At 59.2% G+C, this 23,059-nt stretch overlaps 2 protein-coding genes across 3 annotated transcripts; one reads left to right on the top strand and one right to left on the bottom strand.

Annotated features, from left to right (window-relative positions):
• The first annotated feature begins 3,699 nt into the window (after window positions 1-3,699).
• Window positions 3,700-13,860, top strand: AEBP1 (AE binding protein 1). The gene is made up of 21 exons (XM_074379764.1): window positions 3,700-4,304; window positions 5,934-6,275; window positions 6,821-6,880; window positions 6,974-7,045; window positions 7,153-7,287; window positions 7,363-7,440; window positions 8,208-8,285; window positions 8,417-8,494; window positions 8,595-8,648; window positions 9,284-9,393; window positions 9,476-9,615; window positions 9,961-10,045; window positions 10,149-10,293; window positions 10,387-10,472; window positions 10,761-10,884; window positions 11,195-11,391; window positions 11,482-11,661; window positions 11,898-12,249; window positions 12,331-12,470; window positions 12,592-12,691; window positions 12,927-13,860. The coding sequence occupies exons 1-21, from the start codon at window positions 4,052-4,054 to the stop codon at window positions 13,559-13,561; spliced, it is 3,444 nt and encodes a 1,147-aa protein (XP_074235865.1). The 5' UTR covers window positions 3,700-4,051; the 3' UTR covers window positions 13,562-13,860.
• Window positions 13,861-13,989: 129 nt separating this feature from the next.
• POLD2 (DNA polymerase delta 2, accessory subunit) lies at window positions 13,990-22,771 on the bottom strand. Of its 2 annotated transcripts, none has more exons than XM_003930777.4 (11): window positions 22,718-22,771; window positions 21,023-21,299; window positions 17,216-17,337; window positions 16,895-17,018; window positions 16,410-16,524; window positions 16,095-16,293; window positions 15,712-15,792; window positions 15,397-15,554; window positions 15,053-15,180; window positions 14,586-14,687; window positions 13,990-14,248 (listed from the first exon to the last, which is right to left on the bottom strand). In XM_003930777.4, exons 2-11 carry the CDS (start codon window positions 21,240-21,242, stop codon window positions 14,088-14,090), a joined length of 1,410 nt encoding a protein of 469 aa, XP_003930826.3. In that variant the 5' UTR covers window positions 21,243-21,299; window positions 22,718-22,771; the 3' UTR covers window positions 13,990-14,087. The 2 variants fall into 2 exon arrangements, with proteins under 2 accessions (XP_003930826.3, XP_039317954.1); XM_039462020.2 differs by lacking the exon at window positions 22,718-22,771 and adding an exon at window positions 22,505-22,711.
• Between the last annotated feature and the right edge of the window lie 288 nt (window positions 22,772-23,059).

The following is a 23,059-nucleotide window of genomic DNA, read 5'->3' as shown; positions in this document are numbered from 1 at the left end:
TGAAAACCAAGGAAATTGTTCTGCCAGTTGTGAGTGTGGCTAGACACTGTCTGGGAGACCTCAGGTCCCATGGCTCTGGGAGCCATCCCATCTTGTGGGCCCAAACAGGCTAACCCCACTGGTGATATCCAGGGACTTGGGTGGCAGAGTAAGGGGGCTTTTCCAGGGGGCCTCCCTAAAGAGGGAAGAACAAAAAGGAAGAAGCCTAGCCTGGTCCCTTCTCCTTTGATCCCTGGAGGCAGATCCAGGACTCAGAGGGGTTGGCACTTGTGATCGCAGTAGCCTGCCAGCTAGAGCCCAGGCCTCTGGGACTTTTGATTTAGCCCCACCCCCAGATACACATGCTGGTGCTGGACAGCTGGGCTGTGGCGGAAGTTTACACAGAAATGGTTTGCTGGGCCATCTTGGTATATGCAGCTTCACTTCCTTCTGAGGCCCAACCCATGTCTGAGTTGCTGCCATGGGGGTCCTGGGGGCCACAGAGGCCATGGGGCAGTTGGGAAGGTCTGTTCCTGGCCTCGCAGACCCTGCTATTCCTGCCTGTCCCCTGTCCCTGATGGCCTCCCAACCCTCTGTGTTCTGCAGATCCCCACAGTCAGAACTCAGGCATGCTGGGCCCTGTTGGCAGGTGAGTTTCCATCTCTGACCAGGCTGGGGCACCAGGCAGCTCTGGAGGCTCAGGAGCTGCAGCTTGGGTCCCAGTGGGAGGAGGCTGGCCTGTCCTCCTCCTCAGGTGGCACTGCTAGGCCCCTGACCCAACCTCAACTTCTCTCCTGGGGTCTCAGCCCTTGTGGCAGGGTTGATGGCCTCAGAGCTACATAGGACCTACCCACTGGGCCATGCTTTCTCTCTCCCTGCCCCTCTGTAGGTCAGTTTCACCAGCTTCTACCCTCGGACAGCTCTGGCTCTCCCAACAACTCTCCTTTCCATTCCAGCAGCGTCAAGGGAGAGGGGGCACCCTCCCCAGCGCAGGCCCCACCCTCCCCAGCCCAGTCCTGCCGAAGCGCCTGTCCCTTAGGCAGACACTTGTGTTAGGGGAGGGAAATGTCAAAGCAGTCCCTGCCACATCCATGCGGGAAGCTGGAAGCGAATCACGAGTGTCTACCAGCCCCCGACTGTAGCCCGGGGGAACACTTGGAAGCAGATGCAGACCCTGCTGAATGGCAGGGGTAAGGAACACTGAAAGCCACTAGGTGCTCTTGGCTACAAGCCTCCCATCCCCCTAACTGGCTTTGTGAGGGAGAAGTCCCCTCGCCAGCCCTATGGAAGAGCCTGGGCCAAGGCTAAAGGACGTCCTGGGTGCAGGTCTTCAAGTAGAGTGGGAGTCCCAGCCCCACCACCCAAGGGGAGGCACATCAACCTGGTGTGGAGGGCAGCTGCCCCCCATCCACCTGCCCAGACTCTTGGCGGCAGAGAGCCCCCAACCTCATGGCCCTCCTTGCAGCCCAGCTCTCCATGAGGGCTTTTGCACATGTTTTTTTTGGTGACTCACTGTGACTGAGAAAAAGCCTCCTTCTATTCCTTCTTTGTTTTCTTATGGTTTCTATTTTCCCTGGCAGAGGATGTTGGACCCAAATCCAATCCATGTGTGAGCTGTTCCCAGGGAAGTGACGTGCCACACTGCCTCACCCAGCCTTGGGCCGACCGGCTTGACACACTTAACTGGGGGGCAACGGAGCACATTTCCACAACAGGTTTTGAGAAAGATGATTCAGAGATTTGCAGAGGACGAGGAAAGGTGAGAGCTTGCCCCTCCTTGCTGCCACCAGGACTGGCCTGGGGGCACGTGGTAGGCAGAGGCTGGCTCTGGTGCACATGGAGAACTGGATGTTGGGGCTCAGGGGCTGCTCTGAGGGCCCCAGTGGGTAGAGCTCAGGTTGATCTCTAAGGGGAAATTATGAGAGCCAAGAGCCAACAGTGTGAGTGCTGAGAATGTGTGCTAGGCACAGCACATGCGTGATCCTGTGTGAGCCACACAGAGAACAGGGAAACAGCTGGATGGTACTGAGGCTACCTGCTGAGATGAGGTAGCTGGGAGACAGAGCTGGAACCTGACACAGTCCCACCGCCTTTTCAAGGAGATGCAGTGAGAAAGCAAAGGCAGGGTCTTGGCAGGACCAGATGTGGGAGGAGGCGAGGCCTCCCTGTGGTCCTGCTCCCAGGAGCCGGCACGTATCCCAGGCCCAGCAGGCTCCACTGTGGCCTCCCTGGCTGCTGCCTGCTCCAACTCACTCAAGGCTGCTCTGGGGACCCAAGTGCTTTTTGACTTGCTTTTTCTCTTTCCTTTTGACCCTAGGTCCAAACCCTGCCCTGCCAATCATCCCAGAGGCTCCTAGGCTTCCCTACCTGACTACTTCACTGACTACTTTACCCCACGGACAACCTTGGTTTAGGGATATCTTCCTCTGCACTTGGCCCATGGGCTATCTGTAAGCCTTCTTGGGCTTCCTCATTCCTTTGAGGGTGAATGTTCTCAGAGCTCTGTCCTTAGCTGTGATGGCCACTGGGGGCCAGCCAACATTTGCCCTGGAGAAGCCTTATGACAAACACCAGGCACCAAGGTGCACTTCCCTGATGGATCCTGGGATCAGCTGACACTCAATCCACCTGCTCTTTGGGTCCACGTGGCAGCTGAAGGTACTGTAGATACTTTAAAAAAAAAAAAAAAGGGTTCTAGGGCCAGGTGCGGTGGCTCACGCCTGTAATCCCAGCACTTTGGGAGGTCGAGGCGGGCAGATCATGAGGTCAGGAGTTTGAGTCCAGCCTGGCCAACATGGTGAAACCCTGTCTCTACTTTAAAAATCCAAAAATTAGCCAGGTGTGGTGGCATGTGCCTGTAATCCCAGCAACTCAGGAGGCTGAGGCAGTAGAATCGCTTGAACCTGGGAGGTGGAGGTTGCAGTAAGCAGAGATCATGCCACTGCACTTCAGCCTGAGCAACATGAGTGAAACTCCATCTCAAAAAAAGGCGGGGGGCGGGTGGGTTCTGGTAAGAAGAAGGTGAGAAATAGCTATTTGTCCACTCTGGGACCCGGAGGGGAGGGATGACATGCCCTTACATGGGATTCTTACCGGCTGCAGGGCAGCTGGCCGCTCTGAGGGCAGTTTTGCACCTGCCTCCTGGCTGGAAAGTGAGTTCCCACCCTGTGGTCCCTCCGTGGGGCCCAGCACAAGGCCTGGCCCTACACAGACCTGAAGAGGTTGGTGGGACGACTGAATGCATTGTCCCTGGGTGCAGTAGGGCCCACGGGCAGAGGCTCCAGGTCCTGGGAAGGATGGGGTGGCTTTTCTGTGGCCCTCAGAATTGGGAGAGGTCTCAGAGGCCTGACACTTAGGCTTTCCGTCGTCCAGGGTTCCTGATCACCCGCGGCTGGCTCAGTGCCCCGGTGGTCTTAGGATCCCGCCTTAAGGGCGGTGCCTAGGGCAGAGGGAGGAGGGACGTCGGCCCCTTCAGACTTGCACCCCGGGCCGTTCCCACTAGCTTTTCTTCCCTGAGGGCCTCTGTCTTCCTAGTCGCCCCCGCCCCCTGCTCCTCTGTCCTAGGAGCAAGTCTCCGGGCTTGGGACGCTCGCCTCCCGCAGTTCGCGCTTTGGACGGTGCCAGGCGCGCGGCGCCCTCCTACCTGCCCCGCCCCTTGCCCCCCGCCCTCCGCTCCCCCGCAGCCCCTCCGTCCACTCCCGGCTCCTCCTCCTCCTCCTCCTCCCCGGGGGTGGGGAGCCGGCTCCGGAAGCCCCGGCGCCCCCGCCCGGGCCCCAGCCAACGCTTTGGAGACGGCTGTCCGCGCGGGAGTGCGCCACGCGGGGCCGGATCGCCTATTAGCCGCCAGGGCTTCGGGGAGCCCCGACCACCCCTGAGCCCCGCCGGCCTCAGAGCGCCCCCAGCACTCCTTCCCGGGTCCTCTCGCCCACTCTCCCGCCCTTTCCCGGATTCCCTCGCTCACCCCATCCTCCCTTCCGCCCCTTCCTGGATTCCCTCGCCCGCCTCGATCCCCTCTCAGCCCTTTGCCTGATCCCTTGCTCCCTCTCCGGAGCCCCCCGCGCGTGCCGCGGCCATGGCGGCCGTGCGTGGGGCGCCCGTGCTCGGTTGCCTCCTGGCGCTGCTGGCCCTGTGCCCCGGAGGGCGCCCGCAGACAGTGCTGACCGACGACGAGATCGAGGAGTTCCTCGAGGGCTTCCTGTCAGAGTTCCCGCCTGAGCCCCGGGAGGACGACGTGGAGGCCCCGCCGCCTCCGGAGCCCACTCCGCGGGTCCGAAAAGCCCAGGCGGGGGGCAAGCCAGGGGCGCGGCCGGGGGCGGCTGCAGAAGGTAGGAGCCTGCGGCAGGGCGGGGGCGTGGGGGCTGGCATCTCAGGTGGGAACAGGGTGACTGGGCAGTGTCTGGCCACTCCCCAGTCTGCCGCGGGGAGGAATGGCTGGCTTTACTAATGCGCACGCGAGCCCAGATGCCTGGTGGGACCCTGTGCCAGGCCGAGGTCAGTGCTGGCCTGGAGGCACATCCAGCATCTGGCAGCAGCGCTGCTTTTGGGGGCCAGTGGCTCCAGGACTGGTGTGGTTGTACAGGTCCCTCATCCCCAGTCCTCCAGTACCCGACAGGGACTAGGCTAGAGCCACAGGGGACCGTGCTGTCTGTGTCATCCCCTGCCGTACTAATGGGACCACTCTGCCTGTTGGTGGCACAGCTTCAGGTTGTCCCTCCCTCCTGCCTTTGCCCTCCTACTCCAGGAGGACTCAGGCAGGTAAGAAGGTTGTTGAAGACCCCTTTTCCCACAGGGCTTCCGGGTGGTGGTGAGCAGTGGGTGGTCCTGCATGAGTACGGGAATTAGATGAGGTGATGCATCACCGACGCATTTAACCCATGGCCTCTTACATAAGCAGTAGCCAGTAAATCTTAGCTGTTTTCATCGTGGCCCTCTGGAAGGTGGCAGAGGGTCTTGTGATTCCTCTCTCCCAGGAGATTCCAAGGCACCATCCAACATTCCTGATGTCAGCAGCCCCTCCCCTGCCACCCCAGCTCTAGATCTTTCCTGGCTGCTCCCCACACCCTGGGCTCCCTGTGCCCCTCCTGCCTCTGACTCTCCTTCCAGGCTTGCTCTCCTGGCTCTGGGTCACTGCTCTAGCAGCCCTGAGTCCCCTGGCTCTCTGCATTTGGTAGCTTTCCTGTGTTTCTGCCAAACTTCCCTCATGCTCCCCACCTCTCATCAGGTTCTCAAGGATTTGCAGCTCCTGCTTAGGGTCCGGACAGGATTCCCATGGGGAATCCTCACAACCAGCCCCCTCTCCCTCTCCCAGACTCTGAAATGAGTAGCCACAAGCTCCCTACCTGTCCTTTCAAAAGTCCTCTATGTGGTCCTGGAACCCCCCAGGACTCTCTATCCTTCCAACCAATTCCAAACCCCTTACTTCTCAAAAGGGGACCAGTTCCTCTTCTTTGGGCTTCAGTACTCACCAAATGTCCCTTTCCTTTGAAGCTTTTCTTGCCCTGTAGGAGACCCGGGGAAGGTCCTGGGCCCATGTCCTTTCTTTGTATGGCAGTTGGCAGGGATGACCAGCTGCTCCTCCAGGCCTGGATGGCTCAGTCACCTCTCTGCCCCTTCTGTGCCCAGCACAGAACAGTGGAGGAGTGGATAGTAAGGAGCCCCTGTTGAGATTTTGGCAGGTCGGGGGATGGTGAGGGCCTGCCCCTGGGAACTGGGCACCCTATGCTCAGTCTTTAGAGAGGTTGAGATGGGCTCCCACAGCCTCAGAGGTGCAGACAGAAAGCCCGGGTCCAGATTGCAGTTTGCCACTTGGGCAAGTGACTTAACCTCTCAGTTTGCCGATCCTCACTGGGAACTGACAAGAGTCCCTGTGCCCGGGTTGTGGGCATCTGGAGAGGGACCCCTTGGGGGCACAGAGCTGGCTCTGTTCATTTGACGGGAGTCTGCATCTTGGACAGTGCCTCCGGAAAAGACCAAAGACAAAGGGAAGAAAGGCAAGAAAGACAAAGGCCTCAAGGTCCCCAAGCTGACCCTGGAGGGGTCCCCCAAGCCACCCAAGAAGGGGAAGGAGAAGCCACCCAAGGCCACCAAGAAGCCAAAGGAGAAGCCGCCTAAGGCCACCAAGAAGCCCAAGGAGAAGCCACCCAAGGCCACTAAGAAGCCCAAGGAGAAGCCACCCAAGGCCACCAAGAAGCCCCTGTCAGGGAAGAGGCCCCCTACTCTGGCTCCCTCAGAAACCCTGGAATGGCCACTGCCCTCACCCCCAGGCCCTGGCCCTGAGGAACTACCCGAGGAGGGAGGTTTGTGCCCGGCTTCTCTGGGGTGATGGAGCTCTGACCGCCTGCTCGGTGGAGGCAGGGAGTGGGAGGCAGGTTTCTGGGGCCCTGCTTCCTATAGGCCTTCAGCTCCCGGCTGGATGGGACCTTGCTTTTGCTGTGAATTTCTCAATTTGATTGGTGGGTTCCCTTAGTACTGTAGCCTTTCCTGGGTAAGGAGAGGACTTGGCAGCCTTGCGGTGGAACTTCTGTCCCCAGGCCCCTGCCCAGATATCCCTGGGCTCTGAGTCTGTGGAGTTCCCTTCTGCCTTCTCCTGCTGGGGGTGGATTTGCGGCAGGGCCTCCAGTGGCACAGTGCGTTCCCCAAGAGGGGGGCTCTGCTCTCTGTCCCCATGGGATGGCAGCAGGGAGCTGAAGGTCAGGGGAGCTCAGGCCTCCTTGGAGTGGGCTCAGTCTCAGGAGGGTGGCCGCAGGCTCTGTGGGCTCCGTGGGTGGCTGGTGGCCTGAGGCTCCCAAGGTGGTCAGAGCAGGCCTCCCACCCACCTGCTTCTGGAACTCCTGTGTTGCAGGGGGACCCCTCCCAAATAACTGGCAGAGTCCAGGAGAGGAGGCATGGGAGCACCAGCCTGGTGAGTGGCCGTGGTCCGCCCGGCCGGACTGAGGGCTTCCCCAGAGTGGGCCTGGGTGGGGTTGTCAGGCAGCTACCAGTGCTTTCCCCTCAGAGCCGGAGGAGGAGACCGAGCTGCCCACACTGGACTACAATGACCAGATCGAGAGGGAGGACTATGAGGACTGTGAGTAGGGCCCTGCCGGCCCCACCTGGGTTGGACCCTGGCCTGGGGGACCCGCCGATGGGCCCATCCCAGCCTTGGGCCCCACTCAGAGCCCGCCTCCCCCTCAGTTGAGTACATTCGGCGCCAGAAGCGGCCCAGGCCACCCCCAAGCAGAAGGAGGAGGCCTGAGCGGGTCTGGCCAGAGCCCCCTGAGGAGAAGGAGAAGGCCCCGGCCCCGGCCCCAGCCCCAGAGGAGAAGACTGGTAGGATGGGGGGCAGAGGTGGGGTGCTGCAGGCGTGGGCGCTCTGGCTCCCTCCTAACCTTCCCGCCTCCCCAGAGCCACCTGTGAAGCCTCTGCTGCCCCCGCTGCCCCCCGACTATGGGGATGGCTACGTGATCCCCAACTATGATGACAGTAAGTATCCAGAACCCTAGAGTCCAAGGGACGTGGGTGGGTGGGGCTCGAGGCTGGCTCACCCACCTTGCAACCCCACCTGTGCCCATGGTTACCTCGCTGCCCCCACTGCCCCCTGGGTGTCCAGGCCAGCCACTGCCCTGTCTCCTCTGCCCTCAGGCTAGTCTTTCCTTGGCTGTGGCCCCCACTGTGGTGTCCCTAGGCATGCACTCTGCCCTGTCACCCATGTGGGCTCCAGCCCTCCCAGCCCTGTGCTCTAGTTGGCTGCCTGCGAGCTCTTGGCCACCGCCCCACTCTCCTCAGAGAGCCCGAGGAATGTCGCCCCCTCTGGCTCATGCCCGTGTGTCCCTGGAGCCCTCAGGTTTCCTCTTCCCCTGGGCGGCAGCCTGTGTATCTCCATTTCCCTGCCCCTGGGCCCCCATCATTGCTTCCAATGTCCCCCTACCTCACCCCCCGCCTGCAACCCCAGGCACAAGTGCCGACGGTCCTTCCACGCCCCTCCCATGCTCTGGGCCTCGAGTCCTCCTTTCCTCAGGCCAGATCCTCCGGGGAGGCCGGGCTGGTGACTTCAGCAGGGTCTTGCTCAGCTGCCCCTGAGCTCAGGCTGCTCCTGACTCCTGCAGGACCCTCTCTCCCACTTGGCTGTCCCCCACCTCCCGTCTTCCTCCCCTGTGGTGTGGTCCTGCCCTGCTGAGCTCCTGTGGACCCAGGAGCTGAGGCCCCGCAGCAGGGTCAGGGCGGCCTCAGCCGGCTCTCCCTCCCCGCAGTGGACTATTACTTTGGGCCTCCTCCACCCCAGAAGCCCGATGCTGAGCGCCAGACGGACGAAGAGAAGGAGAAGCTGAGTGAGTGGGACCAAGGACTGCCCGCATGAGGCCTGCCCCGAAAGGCCACCTGGGGCCTCCCTGACCCACTCCATGTGGCCCCTGAAGCCCAGAGCCAGGCTGACAGGCCCCTCCTACTTTGCACCTTCCAGAGAAACCCAAAAAAGAGGACAGCAGCCCCAAGGAGGAGACCGACAAGTGGGCAGTGGAGAAGGGCAGGGACCGCAAAGGTGTGTGGCTGGGCTCGGGGCCTGGTCCCTGCGGGGCAGCAGCTGGACTCCCGATTGCCTCCCGGCTCTTAGCGCCTTGTCCTCCCTTCATTGTCCCTAGAGCCCCGTAAGGGTGAGGAGGTGGAGGAGGAGTGGACGCCTACGGAGAAAGTCAGTAAGTGGGGGGTCCAGGGGCGTGGGGGTGGGGGACCACAGGATAGGGGTGCTGGGATAAGTGACAGGCCCAAGGCCATAAACAGGACCCAGGCCCCTGGAACCCTTCCTACTCTTAGCTTCTTGGGACCCAGAAGGGAGGACCCCAGGCTGGCCTGCTTCAAGAGGGTGGCAACTCCCTAGGGCCCCTAGTGGCTGGCCGTGGCAGGGGGAGGACTGGGGCCTTGGTGGGGAGTGAGGACCCCAGGTACCTTCACAGGTGTCCCTGCAGGGCTATTGTGCAGAAGGTCCCCATCTGGATGACATCTGTGGCCGGGCCCTGGGGCAGCTCTACCTGTGATTTCACATGTGCCCCATGTCCCCCAACAGCTGGGCATGGTAGCCCATTTTCCAGATGCAGCAGTTGAGGCCCAGGGAGGGGAAGCACAGGCTGGAATCAGAAGCAGCTCCTTGCCTGGGTTTGAGTCGATTCCAGGTGGGCTGGTACAGGGCACCAGGGAGCCACTGGCCCACCAGAGCTGCCCTCTGACTGGTGCCCCCGATGTGCTGGTAGTGGGCTCTGGGCTCTTTGGTTCTGGGTTTGGTGGAGAGAAGGATGGAGCTAGTGAGATACCAGCCTGGGGTACATGTCCATAGAGTGTCCCCCCATTGGGATGGAGTCACACCGTATCGAGGACAACCAGATCCGAGCCTCCTCCATGCTGCGCCACGGCCTGGGGGCACAGCGCGGCCGGCTCAACATGCAGGTGGGCACTGGGATGGGCCCATTTCCCAGTTGGGACAAGGGACTCCTCCGCCCATGCTCAGCCTCCTCTGTCCCCTGGACAGGCCGGTGCCATCGAGGACGACTACTATGATGGCGCGTGGTGTGCTGAGGATGATGCCAGGACCCAGTGGATCGAGGTGGACACCAGGAGGACTACCCGGTTCACAGGCGTCATCACCCAGGGCCGAGACTCCAGCATCCAGTGCGTGGCCAGGCTCATGGGCGGTCGGCAGGGGCGACTGGCTCCACAGGCATGGCTCTGTGTTCCAGTGGGCCCTTGAGCCAGCCAAAGAAGGCCAGAAAGATCCGTGAGGGGCTGACCCTGCCCATCCTCACTCCTCAGCCATGGCCAGTCAGCCCCTGTGTCATGATGAGCACATGAGTTTGGGGACAGATCACCTGCCCACGGCCATGTGATGGGCATAGGACCCAGGCTCAACCCCTGGGCCATGCGCCACAGCCTCGCTAGCTCTTAAATTCTTGGGGCTCAGAAGAGGGAGGCTTAGGCCGCCTGAGGGCCTTGCTCTGACCACTGTCCACTCCACAGTGATGACTTTGTGACCACCTTCTTTGTGGGCTTCAGCAACGACAGCCAGACATGGGTGATGTACACCAACGGCTATGAGGAAATGGTGGGCACCACACCCAGGATCTCAGCTCCACTCCTATTGTCTGGGCAGGGGGTGGGCTCTCAGAGGGCCTGGCAGTACCGCTCTGAGGCCTGCCTCTCCCCAGACCTTTCATGGGAATGTGGACAAGGACACGCCCGTGCTGAGTGAGCTCCCGGAGCCGGTGGTGGCTCGTTTCATCCGTATCTACCCACTCACCTGGAATGGCAGCCTGTGCATGCGCCTGGAGGTGCTGGGGTGCCCCGTGGCCCGTGAGTGTGGGAGCAGGCAGGGACTCGGAGGGGAGGTGCGGTGTTAGGGTGCTAGCCGGCACCTGGCTAAAGACAACCCTGCCTCCCTTGCAGCTGTCTACAGCTACTACACACAGAACGAGGTGGTGGCCACCGACGACCTGGATTTCCGGCACCACAGCTACAAGGACATGCGCCAGGTTGGGAGCCGCTGTCTCGTGGCTGGGGTGGGACCTGTCTGACTGACAAGGGAATGTGTGCCTGGTGCTTCCATCACTGGGCCCAGTCCCTGCTGGTTCCAGGGATGTTGACTGTCCCTCACCTTAGGAAGGAGGCCAGCACCTGGGGGCTGCCCAAGGGCAGCTGGGGTTGCCCGAAGGGGTCATGCCTCTCCGTCACCATAGAGCGGACCCTGGCAGTGGAAGGGGTATGGTCAGTGGGGGGGGTGGATTGTGTGGTCGATTCCGTGTCCTCCCCCTCTGCCCCAGCTCATGAAGTTGGTGAACGAGGAGTGCCCCACCATCACCCGAACTTACAGCCTGGGCAAGAGCTCACGAGGCCTCAAGATCTATGCCATGGAGATCTCAGACAACCCTGGGGAGCATGAACTGGGTGAGGGTCTTTGGGGGCATTATTCTGCCCTGGAGGCATGGTCCAAGTGCTGCTTAGGAGAGGGCTAAGCTTCACCTCCCACATGGGATGGAGGCAAGGCTCTGGCACTACAGCTGGCTTGCGCTGCTAATGTGCAGAGCTCACCGCCTCCCGCCTGTTCTGGAGCCTCTTTGGGGATTCTGGTCTGTCTTGCAGGGCCCTAGAGCCCCAGCTGTCCCCCAGACCCTCGGTATGAAGTGGGTCTGAGTACTTCCTCAGCCGCCCTGGGACTCGGGAGACTGAGTGCTCGCTGAGGCTCCTGCCCTTGCAGGGGAGCCCGAGTTCCGCTACACTGCTGGGATCCATGGCAACGAGGTGCTGGGCCGAGAGCTGCTGCTGCTGCTCATGCAGTACCTGTGCCGCGAGTACCGCGATGGGAACCCCCGTGTGCGTAGCCTGGTGCAGGACACACGCATCCACCTGGTGCCCTCGCTGAACCCTGACGGCTACGAGGTGGCAGCGCAAATGGTGGGTTGAGGGGTGAGGCTGGCCAGGGGCCAGGCCGCTGGGACTTGTGGGGGTGGAGTGGCCGATGCCTACTCTGCCGGTTCCCCACAGGGCTCAGAGTTTGGGAACTGGGCACTGGGACTGTGGACGGAGGAGGGCTTTGACATCTTTGAAGACTTCCCGGATCTCAACTCTGTGCTCTGGGGAGCTGAGGAGAGGAAATGGGTCCCCTACCGGGTCCCCAACAATAACCTGCCCATCCCTGAACGCTATCTTTCACCAGATGCCACGGTGAGGTGCTGCCGGGCTGACAGGGCAGGAGGGAGCAGCCGGACCCTGGGGTCCTGGTGTTCTGGGCTTGGGGGTGGGGTTAGTGGTGCCTGAGCTCCAGACGCTGAGGCTCTGGAGGTTGGGGAACAGGGGAGTGTGCGAGTACTGGTGTGAAGCTTCTTGGAGAATGACTGGGCCAGGTGGGGGATGGTGGCCAGAGGCTGCAGCCCTGGTCTCACACGTGCTGGCCACCCCAGGTATCCACGGAGGTCCGGGCCATCATTGCCTGGATGGAGAAGAACCCCTTCGTGCTGGGAGCAAATCTGAACGGCGGCGAGCGGCTAGTATCCTACCCCTATGACATGGCCCGCACACCTACCCAGGAGCAGCTGCTGGCTGCAGCCATGGCAGCCGCCCGGGGGGAGGATGAGGACGAGGTCTCTGAGGCCCAGGAGACCCCAGACCATGCCGTCTTCCGCTGGCTCGCCATCTCCTTCGCCTCCGCCCACCTCACCTTGACAGAGCCCTACCGCGGAGGCTGCCAAGCCCAGGACTACACTGGCGGCATGGGCATCATTAATGGGGCCAAGTGGAATCCCCGGTCGGGGAGTGAGTCAGCCTGGCAGGGGCTGTGGGCGGGGCCTGCCCCGGAGAGGAGCTGACTTTGGGTCTGTGTTTGTTTCTGGCCAGCTATCAATGACTTCAGTTACCTGCATACCAACTGCCTGGAGCTCTCCTTCTACCTGGGCTGTGACAAGTTCCCTCATGAGAGTGAGCTGCCCCGCGAGTGGGAGAACAACAAGGAGGCGCTGCTCACCTTCATGGAGCAGGTGAGGCGGCCGAGGCAGCGCCTGGGGAGAGGAGGGCGCACGGGGCCCTGGACAGGCGGGAGGGAGCAGCGGACCACATGGGATCTTCCTGAGGCCCAACAGCCCTCACCTGCTTCCCCAGGTGCACCGCGGCATTAAGGGGGTGGTGACGGACGAGCAAGGCATCCCCATTGCCAACGCCACCATCTCCGTGAGTGGCATTAATCACGGCGTGAAGACAGGTACCTAGTGTGCACACCTTTACCCCCACTTCCTGAGGGAGGACCCTGTGAGGAGGGGGTGGGCTCGGGGAACTCCAAAAGCAGGCAGAGCCTGGGGAGCCTGGGGCGGGACTGGGGGTCAGAGCCTAGGGGCAAGACTCAGAGGGGGAGGGCAGAGCCTGGGGGCAGGACTGAGTGGGAGGGTGGGGGCCTGGGAAGGGCGCTCTGGAGCACCCGGCTCGTCCTCCCTCTGCAGCCAGTGGTGGTGATTACTGGCGAATCTTGAATCCCGGAGAGTACCGCGTGACAGCCCACGCAGAGGGCTACACCCCGAGCGCCAAGACCTGCAATGTTGACTATGACATTGGGGCCACTCAGTGCAACTTCATCCTGGCTCGCTCCAACTGGAAGCGTATCAGGGAGATCATGGCCATGAACGGGAACCGGCCCATCCCACGCATAGACCCATCGCGTCCTATGACTCCCCAGCAGCGACGCCTGCAGCAGCGGCGCCTACAGCACCGGCTGCGGCTTCGGGCACAGATGCGGCTGCGGCGCCTCAACGCCACCACCACCCTAGGCCCCCACACTGTGCCCACCACGCTGCCCCCTGCCCCTGCCACCACCCTGAGCACTACCATGGAGCCCTGGGGTGTTGTACCCCCAACCACTGCTGGCTGGCAGGAGTGGGAGACCGAGACCTACACAGAGGTGGTGACAGAGTTTGGGACGGAGGTGGAGCCCGAGTTTGAGACCCAGCTGGAGCCCGAGTTTGAGACCCAGCTGGAGCCCGAGTTTGAGGAAGATGGGGAAGAGGAGGAGATGGTCACCGGTCAGGCATTCCCCTTCACAACAGTGGAGACCTACACAGTGAACTTTGAGGACTTCTGAGACCAGGATCCCACTAAGGCCCCACCAGCCCAGCTCAAGCTACAGCAGCAGCACTTCGCAAGCCTGCTGACCGCAGTCACGTCACTCATTAGCACACAGAAGGCCCTGGTGTGGACACTGCAGGAAGGGCCGGTCCTACCCTTCGAGGGGGTGCAAAGATGACTGGGACCTAAGAGCCAGAGGCTTTGTGGAGGCTCCTGCTCCCACCTGCCAGTCTCGTAAGAGATGGGGTTGCTGCAGTGTTGGAGTGGGGGCAGGGGAGGGAGCCAAGGTCACTAGAATAAAACAAGCTCATGGCACAGACTGCTCACATTCTGAGGGCTCAGGGAGGGGGAGGATGAGGGAGACTGGCCTGTGGGTACAGGGGCTATGGTCACTGTGGACACCCCTGAGGAATCCCATGCCCAGAGTGCTCAGGGGCTCAAGGCTTGCATCAGCAAGTGCTCAGGATTTATTTACAATGCTGACACTTCGGGGAATGAACAGCCCCCATCTGGGCCTCTCTGGTCAAAACCACCTTTTTGAGTTAGGGGCCCAGCCCCAGGCCTCCCAGGTCATCGTCCTCTGCCCCGAAGCCTGAGAAGCTGATGGGCTGGCAGGCCAGGCTGCGCAGGTTCACGAGGCAGGCGGTCTGCGTGGCACTGAAGTCAGGGACGGTCACCAACAGCACTTTCTGGTCCTCAGGACCTGCAAAGAAGCCACATAGGACCCACTGTAGGTTCCAAGTAAGTCCTGCCTTAAAGAGAAGCTGCCAGAAATAAACAGGAGTCCCCACTGGCACACAGTGGGGTGGTGACAATAGGAGACCAGAGGCCAGCCTGGGAGCCATTCCAGCCCCTGCCCAGCTGGCCAGGCAGCTTGGCTCCCACAGAGACATGATGGCTGTGCAGCAGACCTTTGCTGTCCATCCCACAGGGGCCAGGGGGACTCCACAATGCAGGTTTTCCTTTGTGAACCTTGTCCCCAGGTGAGAGCAAGTCCCTCACGACAATTCAGGCTTGGGCCCCCAGAAAACAAAAATTACCTTGGATGATTTTGGAGCCAAAGCTGGGGGTGCTGCCACAAAAGTAGACATGTGGGCACTCCGCGAAGATGAATGGGTCGGTTTTGTAGAAGGGGTAACAACCTAGAGGAGAGGGCCAGCTCTGAGGAGGGTTCCAGCCTCAGCATGAGCACTCTGCACAGGATGTGGGGCCACAGCCCCACCTCCCACTGCAGGCCAGTAGCAGACCCCCAGTGTGACAACAGGAGCACCTGCAGACATTGCTACAACAGCTTGGCCCTGCTATCGCTACCCACTGGGGTGGGCAGCCCATGGTCATAGAATTAAGATTCCAGAATAGCTTTCAGAGCAGGCACCAAGCCTCTGAACTTGTCCTCAGCTCTCAGCAACAATGGCAAGTGCAAACCCACAAGGGGACCCTGTGCACTTTGGGGCCCTGCCAGGCCTCCCGGTCCCCTGCTTCCACCCCATGTGGCTGAGCATGTTACCTAGGGTATCAGGGGCTGTGGGGCTGATGTGACGGACCCGGAGGGTCCATTCCAGGATCTCCAAGTGATCCTCCATGCTGCTATACCGGAAAATGTCACTCACGTTCTGTCCCGAAGTCCCCAGGAATCTGCAAGGCAAAGCTCAGCTGACCCTTGGCTAAGGGTGCCACCTACAGTGTTCAGCCCAGAGCTCATCTGGTGATCCTGTGGGGGTGCCCCAGAGACAAGAAACAGATGCCAGGTGGGCCTCTGCAGCCTTGTCACCTTCCTGGACCCTCCCTCCCCTCTTTGTGCCTCCTGAGGCAAAAGGCTAGGTCAGACTCAAGTATGGCTGTGCCAGCTACCTGACTCCATCAATGGTGGCCTGGTAGGGGTTGGTGACCAGCTGGAGTGTGGAGTAGGCAGTGGCCAGTGGGAACATGCAGGGGTGGAGGGGCTGCTGCGGGAGTGTGTAGTTGGTGGGATCAAACTCGCCTGGCATCACGTCCACGGGCACTGAGGCCTGGAAAGCACAGGGCAGGAAGAGCTCACAGGGCCCCGAAGGAGCCCCCCACCCCAACTCCAACCACTCCCCCTGCCCTCCTGCCTGCCTTCTGTTGCCCGGTGGCAGCTTTGAAGACTGCAATCCCCATCACCCCTCCAGCCACCAGCTCACTCACGCTCAGCTGGAGGAGGATCTCATCCAGCATCTTCACAGCCTCCACGCTGGCTGCCTGGGTTTTCTTGGTGAGGTACTTGGCCTGGAATAGATGCCCAGGAGGCCATCAGGCCCAGGCAAGTCCCAGGCTCAGAGGAGAGCAGAGCACCACCAGCTGGAAGATGCAGGTGTTGTCCCATAGACCCTCACTCCCTTCTAGCCTCCCACCGCCCTCAGCGAGAGCCAGGGCACGAGAAGCCCCAGTGCAGGAGGCCCCAGGGTCATTGCAGGGCACTTTCCACTGACCTGCAAGATCCCATAGGGTCCCTAACTTGTCATGGAGAAGGAGGGTCTTACAGGCTCACAGGCTCCCGGACTGGGGCCGAAGCCAGGCGGGCTCCATACCTTGTTGATAGAATCTCTGCTCTGGGTGCTGTGGCTGAGAAGGTTGCCGGCGAGGATGACCCGGGAGACATGGGCAGCACTGCACTGCTCCCCTTCGTCCCCAAGCTGCCCTGTCACCACGTCCACCAGCAGCTGGGTGCCCAGCAGGCTCTCACCTCCACCTCCACCCAAGCCCAAGCCGGACACCAGCAGCACAAACCTATGGGAGAAAGGGAGTCCTCCAGGGTGCTGAGAAGGGAGGGAGTCCCTCCCAGGTGTGACTCAAAGATTCCACTGACTGTAAGCTGGTTCCGGCCCCCGAGAACCACTGCTCACCTATCTGTGTCAAGAGGGGGTGCGGGCTTCTGGGGCGCGAGGTCAGCAAAGCAATGGTCCTCGACCAGAAACTTCCCGTCATCTCTCACGGAGCCAAACACGGCCAGGACAGTCCCTGGGGAGCAGTGGCATCAGGCCTGAGTGGGGAGCCCCAGGTGCTACCAATCCTTCCAGTCACTCCACTGGGCAAAACCAGTCAGTCCTCCGCAGCCACACTGGTGAATTCTCACCTAGGACTCCAGGATGCATGCCTGCTTCCTGGGGTCACTGCCTACGGATGGAGGCGGGGAGACCCATCTCCCAGCCAGATCGCATCCATTTTGATGGCCTCCGACTGCCTGGAGCCTTACCTACCTCCTCAAGAACATATACGTGCCCACGCCACACGCCCCCAATGCCCCCGTCTCCCCACTCACATAATCTCTAACACATCCCTGCTGGGCTCTTCACCCGCATCACCCTCACTCCCTCATTGGACTACTTACCTGTAACCAACTTTGACACATCAATAGTGCCTTTTAGTTTGATACGCTGCAGTTCATCTTCCAAAACCAGCTCATCATCTGGGTGGATGTATTTGCTCCGAGGAGGCTGGGGTAGCAGGTTGTGCTGGAATGCAGAAACAACAGGTAGTCTTGGGGCTGGAGCCCAGCAAGGCTCTGGTGTTGGTGAGCCTGCACTGCAGCCCCCACCCCTCTGGAGCCCATCACATCTGAACCTGCTTCCCCACCCCCCATCCCCTGGGAGGTGGTCTAGGGGAAGGCCGGGTCTGCCTGGCTGCTCCTCTGTGTGGCGCCCCACCTCACCTCCTCGCTGATCTCCCGCAGGATGGAGGGCTGCAGCGGCATGGCTTTGAACAGAGTGCCCACCACACAGCACTTCTCCCCAGGCTGCAGCTCACACAGCTTCTTCACTTCCACTCCACTGCCTGAGACATGACGGGCACAGACTCAGAGATGCAGCAGCCCCCACCCTGACAGAGGCCACGGAGGCCCTGACCAGCCCTCCATGAGGGACCAGTAACAGGGCCCTGGCCCTTGCCAGGAGGAGAGCAGCAAGGGCAGGGATCCCCTGGACTTCAGGATGACAGTAAAAGGTGAGTCAGCCACAGGAGACCAGGGACTCTGGGTGTGGTTGGGCCCTGGATACCAAGTGTCCCTCATGAGGCACAGACAGACAGACACACAGACAAGACGGAGTGTGAAGACAAGGCAAGGAACAGCAGGGTGACCTCCGGATGCCGGAGGAGGCCAGGAAGGATCCTCCCCTCGGGCCTTCAGAAGGAGCCAATCCTGCTAACATCTGGATTTCAACTTCTGGCCTCCAGCACTGCCAGAGGGTAAATGTCTGCTGTTCCAAGTCAGTTTGTGGTGCTATGTTACAGTGGCCACAAGAGCTAATACAAAGTATTGCTTCACTTATATCTAAATTACAACATTGAGTCTTAAAAAGAAGCATGCCAAGTCTCAACACAGCCCTGCCCTGCAAGTAAGTGCCATTTTCTTTAACACTTTAGATTTTTCCATCCTGCCCTCACCCCCACCAAATGCTTCATCCCCCTTTGAGCAGAGATACTCAAAATGTAGACCTCAGATCCCCTCCACCCATTCCATTCCCTGTGGAGTTAGGTGGCCTTGTTTACCTGGGGCACCTGGGCACCATCTTCCCCAGTCCCTTCCCGGGATCCTGAGGAAGAGCAAGAACACATGGGAGGGGCTTGGCACTCTCCAGGAGAAAGGTATGGAGAGTCAGTGTGGGCAGGAGGGAGGAAAACAGGTCCCCGCAAAGCACACATCCAGGCCTGGAGGAAGCACTGAGGAGGTGACGGGGTAACGCAGATGCCAGACCAGCCCCTCAGCCCAGCTGACTCCAGCACAGCCCCAGCCCCTGCTGCCTGGGAAGAACCAGGAACATTCCTCAAATCTACACCCTAGGGAGCAGACAGAGGTGAGTAACTCACAGTAAGACAAGAAGGATGGCGGCAGCAGACAGCAATGCAAAAGACCCCACATCCTCACCTAGCCCACTCGTCTCCCCCAAGTGGCCTAAGCCCTGAACATGTAACTCAGCCAACCCTGAAAACATGCCAGGAGTAGATATTATCACCCACTGATGCACAGAGAGGTTAAGCAATGTGCCCACAGGCACACAGCTGGGATCCAAGTGTGCGCCCCTGAGTACGGGGCAGAATGACATCCCTGTAACTGACAGCAGGACACGCTTCCACCCAGGCAGTGTGCTGGCACCAAGATCAAAACTGGACACAAAGGCCAACACTTGCCCCCACCGAGCCCACTGGGACTAGGCGGGAGAGCGACCATAGGCCATGAACAAGTAACTCGACACTGTGACAAGTGCTGTGAACAAACGATGAGCTGAGGTAGAAAATGGAGGCCCTGGTCGGGCACAGTGGCTACAGGTGGCCCCTCAAAGAACATGGCACTTCAGCTGACAGTGGGGCTGAGATGGGGCCATGGGAAGGCAAGGAAAAAGAGCGTGTTAAGTGAAGGGTAAAGCCTATGGCAGGAAGGGCTGGGCAGGTTCCGGGACCAGGGGAGTGGAAAGACCAATTTGGAGAGACAGGCTGAGCTTCAGTGAGGTTGCGCAGACCACACAGAGAAGCCACATGGAGGTGTTCAGGGTGAGGGCCAGCATCAACCGCCAGGCCTGTGAGTGAGCACTACCGCTGCCCCGCCATCAACACATTCGTCGTGGCAGCTGTTTGGTTTCCTGACCAGCATGTGGGCACAGTGAAATCGCCGTCGTCCATCACTGAGGAGCTGTGTTGGCAGCTCCAAGAACTGGAAGAGAAATGTGCTACCAGAGGAGGTGCTGCCGAAAAGAATCTAGAAGGTGGTACTGACATTGCGTCTGAGTGGTAAGTGAGCTCTAAAAGGCGCCAAAGGTGTCCTGAGGGCTGAAAGGGAAGAGCAGCTACCGGAGACGCAGGAGGGAGCCCTCAGTTCCGTGGAGAGAGAGGTGAAAAGCACTTTTGTCTCAGATGAAACAGAAAACATCCTGATATGGTTTGGCTCTGTGTCCCCACCCACATCTCATCTGGAATGATAATCCACATGGTGTTGATGGAGGGACCTGGTGGGAGGTGAGTGATCGTCGGGGTGGATTTCCCCCATGCTGTTCTTGTGATGATGAGTTCTCATGCGATCTGATGGTTTAAAAATGTCTGGCAGGTCCCCTCGCTCTCTTTCCTGCTATCATTTAAACATGCCTTGTTTCCCCTTTGACTCTGCCATGATTGTTAAGTTTCCTGAGGCCTCCCCTGCCATGTGGAAGTGTGAGTCAATAAAACCTCTTTTCTTTGCAAATTACCCTGTCTCAGGTAGTTCTTTATAGCAGTATAAAAACGGACTAAGGCCGGGTGTGGTGGCTCAAGCCTGTAATCCCAGCACTTTGGGAGGCCGAGGCGGGTGGATCATGAGGTCAAGAGATTGAGACCACCCTGGTCAATACGGTGAAACCCCGTCTCTACTAAAAATACAAAACATTAGCTGAGCGTGGTGGCGCGTGCCTGTAATCCCAGCTACTCAGGAGGCTGAGGCAGGAGAATTGCCTGAACCCAGGAGGCGGAGGTTGCGGTGAGCCGAGATCGTGCCATTGCACTCCAGCCTGGGTAACGAGTGAAACTCCGTCTCAAAAAAAAAAAAAAAAAAGAAAACGGACTAATACATATCCCTAATGAAGTTCATGATCTAGCTAGATTTCTGGGCTCAGTGTTCTCCTGACTGCCTATAGTGAGAGTTGATCTAGGCTTGGTGTAAGATGAGATGGGCTTCCCAAAGCTGCCCAGGGGGTTCCAATGTACAATTAAGGCTGAGATCCACTATGCCTGGTGCCAGGGACAGTAAAAACAAGTAAGACAAGCTCTCACCTACAAAATCCTCAGTGTAAAAAGATAATAGGAGATGGACTTGAAAACTACCTGGAAAGCCACTCTTATGTAAGTGGTAGGAATAGGGGAATGCAGAATCACCCAAAACTCAAAGCGGGAGACAGGTGTCCCTGCTTCACCATCAAGAATAATCCAACTGCAGGTGAGATCACCAAGGAAGAAATGGGGGCAAAGGACAAGGGTTGTGTTGGCCAGGCCACTTTTTAGGAAAGACAGAGAGCCCAAGAGACAGAAAAATAATGGCCAGCAAATATAGGGGCCAGGAAAAGAGGCAAACAGATGTGAGTGAACACAGGGGGTCCTCTCGGGACCAGAGAGTGCATCCTCACCAATCTTGGCTCCTGGTGCCTGGCACCAGGCTTGCCACACTGAGGAGCTCTCTGGCTACGGCACAGGCAGACGTTTGAATACTCTGCACTGAAGATAGGAAAACCATTTTCCTCTGCCAGTGAAATAATCGCCACCACTGCCAAAACTAGGCCCTTATCTCCAACTAGCCTCTGAACTAAAATTAACTTCAAACCCACAAATTACTTAATTTAATTCTTGTTACTATCTTAAGAAGAAACTGAGGGAAAAAGAGATTAATTTTCCCAAGGTAACACGAAGTGGGATCAATTAGAGAAATGTTCCCATTCTCTTGCACAACATTTCTAAGTTCTGGGCTGGTGTGGGGGAAGCACCTTCCCAAACTCTTACTTACCCCAGCGCTCCTGGGCCCGGTTCTCCAGGAAGGGTCTCATTTGGATGAGGCGGGTGGCATAAATGTGGGCATATTGCCGGTTAAAGCTGCGCTCTCCTAGCCGGAAGGGTTGTGAGGAGTTGGTGTAGGTTGCCACTGACACTCGAGCAAAGGTGGCATTGTTGGCTGATGGTGGGGACAGCAGAGTGTGGGCCCTCTGGGCAGCCTGCTCAGAGAACATGGCCACACTCCTGGCTTACTTGGTCCACACAGCTTTCGCCCAGGCCAAGGAGGGTCACTGTGAAAACACAAAGGCATTCCTGCTGCCCCTGCCTATTTCCAAAGCAGCAGCTCTCCTGGTGTCTCACTGCACCCAAAGGGCATTGGGAAAAGAAGGGGAACAGCTGTAGTTGACACCAAACATTGTGTCCACTTGGAAATTTATTCTGTCTGGATACCGATGTCTCGCCCTGTAGCTGCCATCCGAAAAGAGAAAAGGAAACCTAGGAGTGTTTGTCCCACCCGGAGTTCTCCCTGAACCCCAGACTCAGGTGTCCTGTTCCATCTGGACAACTATCAGAGTCTCAATCAAGTTCAGCGTGCCCTAAATGGAATTCCTGATCTGCCTCCATCCAGCTCTCCGGCACCTGCCTCATCTCCAGGCATGAGGCCTGCCTTATTAAATAAGCCTCCCGTGAAATAATAAGCCTATTACTAAGCAATAATACAACAAACTGAACCAAAACATAAATCAGTCACTGCTCTGCTCAAAACTCTCCAAACTGTCCTCATTTCATTGACTAAAGCCCCAAGTCCTTAAAACTGCCTATGAGATCTGCTCCAACCACCCTCTCCCCTCCTGGTTCCCACTCCTTCACCTTGGGTCCCTCCCCACAGCAGGGGGCCTCCGAACTTTTGCTTGCCCCTCTCCCATATACCTATAGGGCTCACTTGCCCTTCTCCTTCAAGTTCTTACATCTTAACTCACATGTCACCTTGTGCCCTGCCCTTCAGATTTACAACTGCAACCCTCCTGGGTACTTCAATTGTCATTGTTTAAAGCATTTGCCTGCTAACAAACTGCATATTTTAAATGTGTTGTCTGCCCGCTCCAACTAGACCAGAAGCTCTAGAAGGGCTGAGATTTTTGTGTTTTATTCCTGGAGGAACTACCAGTGCCACCAGCCACCTGGGGCTACGAAGTATAGGAGATATGGTGAGTCCAACTGTGATGTTTGGGTTGGACACAACGGATCTCCGAAAACAGTACAAAGAATATCCCAATAATTTCTTCAAATACAATTGAAATGACAATATGTTGGATATATTTATGGATTTACCCCAACTGATTTCCGTTTCTTTTTACTTTTTCGTACACCTACTAGAAAGCTAAAAAAATTCCGTAGCGGCTTGCAATCTATGTCCACGGGACAGCACTGGCCTGGGACATAGACTCCGCACACGTGTCTAACGAGTGACTCGGAAGGAGCTTTTGGCTCGAACCTGCTTGATGGCGGCAGCAGCCAGGCCGCGCTGCTCCGGATGGGGCCGAGGGCGCCCCAGCGGCTGCCCCACTCACGGCTGATGCCCCCAGCTCAGCTCCACGCCGCAACTGCGGAACGTCCGCTGAGACACCAACCCACGGCTCCAGGACCCCGACCTCGCGGCCTGGAACCGCTACGCCAAGCTGACCGGGTTTCCCCGCACCCCACTCACCGCGCGGCGCGCCGCATCCCGCCAATCCCCGCGCGCCTTCCCCGCCCATCGCCGCCACTCGCCAATCCCCTCGCGCCTTTCCCGCCCATCGCCTCATCTCACCAATCGCTGCCCTCCTAGCCACGTCCGTCACCGGACACCGCCTCCCGCCGACGACCGTGCGCCCCGCCCCTGGACGCCCAGTGAGTGCGGAGCCACACCCTCTGTTTCCTACGCCTCGCGGGGCGAGGGCTAGCGGGCTGGCGGGCTGGCGCCGCGGGTCTCGGGTTGGCTGCGGCGCGTGCTGGGTTGCGCTGGCGGGAGGTGTCGGCCTCCACTGGGCTGACTGAGTCACCCTGCCGG

The sequence above is a fragment of the Saimiri boliviensis genome, chromosome 10, assembly GCF_048565385.1.
Source record: "Saimiri boliviensis isolate mSaiBol1 chromosome 10, mSaiBol1.pri, whole genome shotgun sequence".
Taxonomy (NCBI): Eukaryota; Metazoa; Chordata; class Mammalia; order Primates; family Cebidae; genus Saimiri; species Saimiri boliviensis.
This window is presented reverse-complemented; position numbering and strand designations above follow the sequence as displayed.